This window comes from Acanthopagrus latus, chromosome 12 (genome assembly GCF_904848185.1).
Source record: "Acanthopagrus latus isolate v.2019 chromosome 12, fAcaLat1.1, whole genome shotgun sequence".
Taxonomy (NCBI): Eukaryota; Metazoa; Chordata; class Actinopteri; order Spariformes; family Sparidae; genus Acanthopagrus; species Acanthopagrus latus.
In genome coordinates this window covers 21,153,497-21,163,717 of record NC_051050.1, presented here as the reverse complement: position 1 = coordinate 21,163,717, position 10,221 = coordinate 21,153,497, and the positions used below count along the sequence as shown (strand labels likewise).

Below are 10,221 nucleotides of genomic sequence, written 5' to 3'. Positions count from 1 at the left end.
TGATCAATTATGACCAATTCTGTTCAATCCAGTGAGCTGGACTTTCATACTTTCATACACTGAAACCACAAAAGCAGTTTGGCCTTCTTCTCCGGATTTAAAGAGAGAGATACTCTGAGTCATAAAACAAATAGTCCCGGCTCACAGCCTTATTTAAAGGTAAAATGAGTCAAACACTACAATTTATTGACACATAGAAAATTATTTCCTGTTTGGTGGTGTCTGTATCTGCAGTGACGCTGCCCTCTGCCCCCATTATTTCCCTGTGTTAAAGGACATTCTTGAGTGTCAGTGGGTGTGTTCTCCTCCTCGCCAATAACAACGTGCAGTTTGTTAGGAATGGATGTTAGTTTGAATGTGTTGACAGCGCCTTAAATTGTTCAAACTTCCTGGAATAAACCTGTTGCACACAACAAATCATGGTAGCGGCGGTTTCTGTAAACCGCGGTTACATTCAAAGAATTTCATCATGTTGCAGCTTCTACGTGTCTTTGGGGTTCAGTTTTCAGTTTCATGCTGTGTCAACACAAACAAACAAACAAACAAACAAACTAAAAACCTGCCAGGACACAGCGGGAATTTGTCTTGTGGTCTTCTGAATAATATCCAGTTGTAGTTTGCATAAATATTGACCGCCAACATTTTATTGCCTGGCGACTGGGCTGCCTGGAAACCGCTCAAACTTCACTTCTCATCCAAGAGGCTTCGTCAGCTCTAAACCACCTCGATAGTTTCAGGCCTATAAACTCTGTTTCTAAGTGAGCCTACAGAGATAAACTTAATGTATATGTAACCTTCTGGGATTTACCTGACATATCAACAACACCTTTTCCAACTATAACCTTCAATCTAAAGCAAGAACAAGCTATTAAATGTCAATCATCAACTGTTATCAACCAAGTTGTTCTACAGTCTACAAAGAGGGTAGAAGCATCAGCACACATTTAGTCCAATACAGTGGAGGAATATATAACTGGCAACTACTGCTGTGGCTGCAGTTTGCAACCAACTGAACCTCTGTCACCCTCCTGTCTGTAAATAGAGTGTATTCATTTTGAGATTTCCCTACTTTGCTGTGGTGAAATGTGACCAAATTTGAACCTGTGAAGACATCAGGAAGAAGATGGAGTTTTTATTCATTTTGGAGGTGATTTTGAGGTGAGCTTTCTCCACATTGCTACAGAGAGATATGTAACCATGGATGAGGAGCCAATTTCTTTCTAGATACAAAAAACATCATTCTGAGGTTAAAGAAATACAGATAACAGGATACAACAAAATACAATGAACTTGTTGTCCCCATAGGAATGTCTTCGACTCAGATACTGTGCTCATACACTGTAACTACCTCCACAGTGGAGATGACAGCAATAAAATGTAAGCAGCACATGCCAACACACACAGCATGTGTACATATTACACATACCTCACAATCAGTGTTAATAAGAACACATGCCATTGCACACTGCCTGCAGCTTCAAGCAGCAAGTATACACTGGTGTGTTCCATATCTTCTGCCAGTGGGCAAGAGCTCATATTTGGCACGGAGAATATGCAATGGGATACAGCCTCTGTGCAGACTATACATATTTTCACTCAGTGTTTTTTTTCAATCCCATACCTAACAATGCTCTCTAAAACAACATAGTGGAATAAAAACACAATCTTCGGTAAAAAAAACATAGAATCTCTGTAGAGACTTGTAGTACTATGATCCCTCACTGACCCAGGGTCCAGAACCATCTCTCCTCAAATTGTTCTCACACAACACTATTTTTTCAACAACCCTTTCCAACAAACTGGCTCTTTTAAGTGCTAATTCTTATGAACTTGTTCTTTTCTCTAGTCTTTTTCTAGTCATGCCACGTTTTCATTTCACCTTCTAGTGGGAAATATTGTTCTTTTTAACTACAGTACATGTGTTTGACAATTTTAGTTACTTTATGCAGATTTTTGCACACAAATCATGTAGTCAATTAGTTGATACCCCTCCAACTAAGTATTTTGAGTGTCATTTTTTCATGCAACAGCTTCATGGCTGTAGTTTCACACATGTGAAGATTTGCTGCTTTTCTTTTTTAAGTATGTTAAATATTTAAATTAACTTTAAGAATCAGTTTAGTTTGTTAAAAAAAATAACCATTATCTTTGGTGAGTGAGCTGCTGCAGCAGTAAAATCCTGCTATTACATGAATGCATGAGTAAAAAATACCTATTGCTTTATGAGAGTATAACAGTCATAGGTGACATTTTTCTGTATTGATTACTTACTCTTTATACATTTTTCCTCATTATACTTTACTGGTAACTTTTAAATGCAGGACCATCACTTCTAACTGTGTATTTTTCCCAGGGTGGTATTACTTTACCAGAGTAAAGGACTGGAATACTTCTTCCTCCACTGGTACAGTTGCAACACACTACTTGGATCCAGTTATCAGGGGAACTCTGTGTAGACTAATGACATAAATCAAATGAATGAAACCAAATTCATTATGCTATACTGCCAGTTTTTAGCCCTACTTGTGCAGAGAACAGAGATGTTCAGACAGTACGGCTCAGCTCACCGAGCCAGAAGTTCAGGTGTCTTCAGCGAAGACTGTCTTAATGCTGCGACCTCAGTGTTTTAACAGCATGAATTCCAACTGCCATTGTCTGACTATTCCTGATTTGCAAGCCAGTATTAGCATCCTGCAAACATCAGATTGTTAAAGCCCTGGAGGTAGACATAAATGAAGGTATGCACTGAAGTAAATTCTTCCTCGGAGACTCGTTGAACTACAATGCTTTAGTTATAAGGTAACTCAAAACAAAAAGTGTTGTCACGTTTGTGGTAACGAAAAGTGAGAAACGTACTACACACACTCTCACGAAGAGGCCACTGAGTTAGGTGACAACCTGCCAAGACACGAAAGGAAAATACTTCCTTAAACATGTTCATACTGGATTCATCACCACTATCACTGTTTTCGTTTTTGTTTTTTTGTTGTTGTTTCAACATCAGGGATGCATTATATGTGATAAAGCACATGAGCGGAACAGGTAAATCAAGTGAACAAAACCAACCCAGGAAACATGTCTGACTCTATTAATGGTGTAGCCCTATTCAGCCCTATTCAATTGATTACATCCTTTGGACAATGAGCGACAGATCTCCTCGGACCTTTGTGACACAACGAACAATTTGTACACAATTATCGATGACTGAAGTTACACTGATGGGAGTGTCGGTCTGTGTCATTGTTGTTGTCACACCTAAATAATTCCATGTCTAATGATATAGCAATAACAATAACATAATAGTAGACTCTGAAGGTCGCCCCACAAGCCTTATGGTATGACAGATAAATAAAAACAAAGCTTATGACGGTACAGTTGACGCAGCCTTTTCTGATTCAACTGTTCATTTAAATGAATTGCGGGGTTGAGCACAGCATCATACAATTACACAAAAGTCCAGACAATAATAAACACACCCTGTTCTCGACTGTAGTTTAAGGCCACTACCTTCGCACACTCTAGTTTTCATTTCTAAGAGGGGACGTGGGCTAAAAGGGCTTTACCATGGTCACCAGTCGAGTGCAAGGTGCAGTTGTGGAGTTACATCATTGTAGGAACAATTGAGAAAAATGTAGTGGGCGGCTGTGGCTCAGGGGTAGAGCCAGCACATTGTTACTGGAAGGTCACTGGTTTGATTCCCCTGATCTGCATGTCAAAGTGTCCTTGGGCAAGATACTGAACCCCAAACTGCTCCTGATGTGCTGGTCGGCAGCTTGCATGGCAGCCACCGCCATCAATGTATGTATGTATTTATGAATTGCTGTAAGTCGCTTTGGACAAAAGCATCTGCTAAATGCCCTAAAATGTAAATGTACGTATGAATGCTTCAAAGCCCCTGACTACAGGATCTTAGCTCTTGCTGATCCTCATGGCTCAAGCTGCTCTCTTCCCCCCCTGGCTATACACTGGAATCCACTCCTACAAGACAAATCCACAGTTAATTGAAATCAGTCAACCAACCTGTGTGACATTTAGGTATAGTCTCACACTTGTGGTGTCCTGGACAGGTAATCAGCTGTGCCGTTTCCCTTCCTTTGTCTGTGAAAGTCTAAGAATGTAAGAGCCACACCATCGTGTCATCCCATTATTACTGTCTCTCAAATTCCGCAGCCGTCCATGTGGTCAGTCTCAAGGGTGAATTTCCTCCCCAGAGGGTTTTTAGCAAAGAGAGTCCAAGATTCGCCTGATGGCAAACCAGTCTTCTGAATACCTGACTTCATGTTCGGCGACCCTGTGATGCAGGATCACCCGATCAACAAATGAGTCATCAGACTACTAATGTGCTTATTTGAGTTTATTCATATTTACATTATACTTAAATCAAATGTATTACATTCATTATATATAACAATACTGTACAGAAAAAGGCTTTAAAAAAGTAAACAACACATTCTCATTGAATCAATCTTTGCTTCTGATATGATACATTATTACTTGTTCGAATTATGACTTTTAAATATGTTAAAACTACTACAAGGAACGTTTAACTGGTTATGAGACAGTCTAATGTTAATACTGATCCTTTTTACATTAGCAGACAAGGCAAGAGGTTTGGCTATAGATTAGACTTATTTGGGTTGGATAAGTCATACAATTTAACACATATTTTCATGGCGGACTGCTGAGGTTCAATTCAGACCCTGAGGAAAGAAGCTGTAGTCTAGTGGTAGGCCACTAAAACACATCCCCTGTCCACAGGGACCACCAGAATCAACAAAAATGAAAGTTCCTTGTAGTAGCCTTTAATTGATACCAACTTTAGTTGGATACAGCATATGATAAAGCATGGTATAGAGCTTTAATATGGTGTTGGAGTGTCAGTGTCCGATTCGATCTTCACGTCGAGCTCGAGATGATTTTCTTCAGCTTCATCACCTCTTCATTGGTGAGGTGCAGCAGAGGAGTGGAGCCAGAGTTCATCATGAGTACAGTCGAGGGAACCGTCTCTGATCTCTCTTTCCCTCCCTGAATGAAGTCTTCATTGTAGGATTTAGTGGCTGCAAAGTTTTGCAGAACTGCGAGGGGCTGAGGGGCAACGTTCACTTGGATGGGGGGAGCCTGGGTGTCCTTCTCGTATGAATCCCAGCAACTTGTGGGTTTAGAGGGGTATGGCTTAAAAACACCATGCCGATCCGACGGAAAGACATCTCGGCTGGCTGCATTCCTCAGAATCCCACCTGAAGGCACGGGCTTGTAGCTGGCAAAAGGATTCTGGCTCATGTGGTTGTGGTGATTACTGGTGATTGTTTGGGTGGTTGTTGTGGGGCTTGGCGAATTCCTTGGCCTAATTCTTAGATCCTTAGGGACTGGGCTCCAGTTTTGGGGACTCATCTGAAATGTCAGTTTGGTTGGGAGGACATCGCCGTTGGAGCAATTTGTTTGTCCAGACTGTTCTTCCACAATAGGAAGGGTCGGTAGCTGCTTCCCTCCCGGCATTGTGACTGAGGACTTGCACAGCCTGAGCCAGTTCTGAAACACAGACAGCGGCAGCTCAATTTCCATCTCGCCACCGTTCCCTCGAGGGATGCTGGGCAGTATCTGACTGAGATTGAGCCCCCTTGCCTCTGGACTCCCATCTCTTTCGTCCGGTTGCTCCACCGTAAGATCTATGCTTGGAGAGCTTGTATTCTGGGCGCCTTCATCTGCTCTACATTTGAGAGCAGAGTCATACGCAGGGCTTCTTGAAGGTGTGATAGCCTTGACTTCAATGACGTACGCCTCCTTAGGCTTCCCTGGATTTGCACTCGGTGTATCTCCTAAACCCGCCTCAACATCCGGCGTCTCACGTCTTTCATTCCTCGCTACCTGTGGGCAACGGAGAGTGTACAGAGGGGAGGGTTTGTTCAGAAACTTTGGGTTCTTGCTGGACGACGGCGGGGAGAACGATGACGCAGGGTTGCTTTTGGTCTCCTGTCTTGATGCTTTGACGCTCAGGTTCAGAGGCTCAGCCAAGCCAGATGAGGTCTTGTAGCGCTCTGCCAGGTAGCGCAGGTGCTCCAGGGGCTCGTTAACACTCTCTGGGTTCAAACAGTGTGGATTGAAAGAAAACTGGGGTGCAGGGTGGCTCTGCGGCGTCAGCACTGCGGAGGTGACAGGGAGCTGGGGAGGCAGAACTGCGTGGCTCGGGTGGTAGTAGTGGGTGTATTGGAGCGGCAGTGGAAAGGTGCTCCCATTTTGGTCTGACTGCGGGGGATGAAGGTGCTGTTGGAAAGAAAAGTGTTTTCCGTCAGCGGTTGAAAGAACAGTTTGAGGGAATATTCTTATTTGTCTTCTCTCCAAGAGTTAGATGAGACACTTGATACCACTCTCACATCTGAATATGAAGCGACAATCAGCAGCTTAGCTTAGCTTAGCATAAAGACTGACAGTGTTAAGTGCAAATGCTGGAACTGCAGACAGATTTCAAAACTTTTTTAAAAGAAGGAATCATTTACACATCGACACATGTAAATATAGCACCCAGGTTTAACAGTACTGGAATTATTTTCTTTATAAAGCCTGGCTGTGTCCACAACCTGCTCTCCACTTCACTGCTCAACAAGTTACATTTCGTCCCATTAATACAAATATAGAAACAATTTTATTTAATTTAAGAGGGGTAATCACAGCCAGTAGAGACTCTGGGAAACTGAATTGTCCTTTTTCAAAATGTACATTTTCTCTACAGATCAAACAATTATTTTTTATTATCTAAATAAGGAACTCTCAAACATTGTTATGTCTTTATGCTATGTTAAGCTAACGAGCTGCTTGCTTTAGGTACATATTTACCTGATGACTTTATAGTGGTATCGAGATTCTCATTTAACTCAACAGCAAAGCAAGAAAAGCGTATTTTGTTCATCACACTATAAATGGGAATACAGGCTAATCAGGATCTTAAACTAGTTTTTGTTGCATCAGAACCAGACAAATCATAAGAACATATCTCAGAGAATTGTATTCATGAATCAGTATCATCGCATTTAATATGCATTTATAACACAATGAGCCACGTCAGGATGTAGTGTAGTAATGAGTAATAATGACTATTTGTATTGAATCATGGTCACAAAAGTCTGTTTGAATTTTTGCTTGTGCCTCGACAAACAAAAGAAGTGTTCAGCAGTTAAGGATCTTTGCTATGTCATCCTTATCTTATGTCTTAAAATAATACCAACCTGGGGCAGAGGTATTGATAACAGCTGGCGTTTGGCTGGCCTCTGGCCATCGTCATTTTCTTTGCTGAAGTTGGCAAAGTGGAGATGCTTCGGCTGATGAAGAGGCAAATTGTTCAACGATATGCCTTTCACGTGGCATTCGTACGGCAGGAGCAGCCTGCAGGAATAACACATCGATCAGATAAGATCATGATGAGAGCACAGTCTCAACTCCGCCTGAGAAATGCACACGCATTGTTTAACTCACTTCTCATAGTGTCTGCGGGTGCAGGTGGCTGCGCTCGTGCTGCGAGGGTTTCCTCCCAGCATGTTGTACACTTGCTTCCACAGCTGCTGAGCAGTCACCTGGAGGAGAGCAGCATATTACATTTAATTTCATTTAATTTCATCTTGTTTGTTCGTATCACGGAAGTTAGGAACCAGCACCACATGTATTACCATTCATAGCCTAAATTAGTTTGAAATGCAAGTGCCTATATTCAAGATTGGCTGTTATCAATATAAGAGGAGTTTGAAGTCAGTCATTACAACTTGTAATAACAAATATGGTAAATTGGAAATATTTAGTTACCTGATGGTAGCCTCCCAAGTCTTGGACAGTCTTGTACATCACAAATAGGTCAACTGAAAATTAGAGAAAAAATGCTTTGTCAAATACACTTTAACATTAGAATGTAGAGCTGTTAAAATGTTCAATTAATTGATTTACATTATATTCTGTAAATCAGAAAATGGTGGTTTTAGGAAGTCCTCAGATTTTTGTTGTTTATGTTGTTGTCTGACACCCAAATATAATATATAAGACAAGCTGAAAAATATTTTCTGACTAGTGTATATTTGACATTTATGCTGACACTTTCTAAAGAACAATTAATTCACAAACAGTGTGTTTTAACTGTGAAGTTGCAGCTGGCATTTACAATACTTTATACTTTTGTTAACATATACTGTTTATTTACTCTTTACTCTTTATTTGGAGGCTCTTATAAAACTTGAGAAACCTTTAAGTTTATAAACTCTTTAAAGTTGCTTAATAAATGGTTGAAGCATTTCATCATTTGTTAACAGTGAAATAACTATTGACAAATGTTTAATTAACTATAAATGTGCTATTTAATAATGATGGTTGTAAGCATGTGTAACAAAATGTTTGACAGATTATTGGTGAGCTGCAGTTTATTAGAATGACTTTGACTAAAGAAAAGATATGAATTTATGCTGTTTATAAATTAGTTGTAATATTCATTTTACCATATAATTGCATCATAAAAATAACTGAAACAACAAAGGTCTGTTTTGATGCATACAGCAGCTCGCTTACATAAAATGTGATGAAATAATGATAATTCTATGTACTTTGTTTGAAGCCCAGATTTGGGATCCGCTCTATGGGCGTATCTCTCTTCTTCATGAACACGTAGAGATCTTTAAGGAACTCTTTCTCTTCTTCTTTCATCTCCTCTATCGGCCTTTTGTTTCTCTCCTCCTGGATCTCTGCGAGCGCCATATCCACGCGTGCCTGGGGACACAATCGACAGATGAGACGACGTTGCAGTCTGCAACGTATCAGCTGAGCGAGCTGACCAAACAAACCTGAGGTATCGTGGTGACAATGCCTCACTGTTTGGAGTTTACACCATCTTGACTAATGGTTGTTAAACACTTGTGACCACATATCACTTGTTTGTACTTGCCCTCAGTGGACTCAGCCCTCTCTCTTGTACATACAGACGACATACCATTGATATGACACTCAAGAAACAGCATCAATGCACCCTTTCATCCCCCAGTTTCCATCGTCATCACTCAGACAAACAAGTCAGAGAACTAGCACCTGTTTAAAAATCTATTTTTATTATGAATCAAAGCTAATTGTTAAAGTTTCAGGTATGAATACTTAATTAGCTATCAAGTATTTAATAGCATTTACTGTCATCATGTTACTATAATTGGATTCAAGCTTTTTAAATGCGTGAATAAATTAATTTCAACATTTCAAAATAAAACAAAAGGAAGGACTTTTGGTTTACTTAAACAGAAAAAAACCCCTCTAAATGAAATCAATAACCTCTGTTGTTCCTCACCTTTGTTTCTATTTAGTGAATAAGTGTCGATGGTATTATCTCATTGCCGTGATGATCCCCGGGCGAGCAGCGCACAAGCTGTGTAAGACTCGTGCCAGTGTTGTGAAGTGAGTGGTAGAAATCAGTGCAGCCGGTTAACAATGTCGTGACGCATCAGTCACACACCTGTCGCTAGTATCTGTGTGACAATGTGGGCAGCTGACAGAGGGGGTGTTCACTCCAACGTCTTCCTGCTGAGCGCTCCACCGTCGGACCAGTTTGACCTGCTCTGGGCCATGTGTTGGAAAAACAAAAAAAAAAGTTTATTGGAGCACTCGACACGTATTGGCAGAATAAAAAGCTAACCAGTGGAAGTCTGTGCTCATGATATCCAAGAAACAGCAAGTATCTTTTCAAACAAGTCCAGCTGGAATATATGTGGGGGTTTACAATCACTAGAGACAGAAGAGAGGCCATAAAATTCAAGAGTTGCCATTCAGCATTTAATAATTTCATCATTTGGTGCTTGTGTAGGATTAACAGAAGAAAGATGGTGCTTACTGTTATGCACTGTGCAATATAATATTGCATTATCATGTACACGGTCTTGCGTGTTGTTTCAATGACAATCATACCACTCTCTGAGAGGAGTAGCCAAGTGTTTGGAATGCTGCATCAATTAAAGTGTAGACTGCTGTTGTTTAATTTCGATTTCTGTTTAATTGAGTGGCTGGGAGACATTCCACCGGGGGCCTTATTTTGGTATTAACTGTTTACCTTTAAATCCATCTTTCAAAGGAACTCCAAGAAATGCTGAGCAACAGGACCCATTTCCGAAGCTTTTGTCAGTCACGATTAAATGGAGCATGGTGCAATTCGTGTTGGCAGATTAGATCAATCAGAACCGCAAACTTGAGCAACCTGCTCAACTGTCACGC

General features: G+C 40.7%; 1 protein-coding gene and 1 long non-coding RNA gene across 2 annotated transcripts in view; one reads left to right on the top strand and one right to left on the bottom strand.

Moving 5' to 3' along the window:
- Nucleotides 1-4,346: 4,346 nt before the first annotated feature.
- arid6 (AT-rich interaction domain 6) lies at nucleotides 4,347-9,920 on the bottom strand. The gene is made up of 7 exons (XM_037116305.1): nucleotides 9,845-9,920; nucleotides 9,305-9,572; nucleotides 8,577-8,739; nucleotides 7,792-7,844; nucleotides 7,468-7,565; nucleotides 7,221-7,377; nucleotides 4,347-6,261 (listed from the first exon to the last, which is right to left on the bottom strand). Exons 3-7 carry the CDS (start codon nucleotides 8,725-8,727, stop codon nucleotides 4,897-4,899), a joined length of 1,824 nt encoding a protein of 607 aa, XP_036972200.1. The 5' UTR covers nucleotides 8,728-8,739; nucleotides 9,305-9,572; nucleotides 9,845-9,920; the 3' UTR covers nucleotides 4,347-4,896.
- A 154-nt stretch (nucleotides 9,921-10,074) lies between these two features.
- Nucleotides 10,075-10,221, top strand: part of LOC119030173 — a 6,842-nt gene continuing 6,695 nt past the window's right edge. The window contains exon 1 of the long non-coding RNA XR_005078196.1: nucleotides 10,075-10,221. This exon is cut by the window's right edge and continues 114 nt beyond it. This is a non-coding gene — a long non-coding RNA (uncharacterized LOC119030173).

Coding starts and splice junctions, on each gene's coding strand:
- arid6 (XM_037116305.1), bottom strand. CDS start 8,727: ATGGCGCTCGCAGAGATCCAGGAGGAGAGAAACAAAAGGCCGATAGAG. Junction 7,845..8,576: donor AAATCTGGGCTTCAAACAAA/GTACATAGAATT, acceptor TCTAATTTTCAG/TTGACCTATTTGTGATGTAC. Junction 6,262..7,220: donor TATCAATACCTCTGCCCCAG/GTTGGTATTATT, acceptor TCTTTCCAACAG/CACCTTCATCCCCCGCAGTC.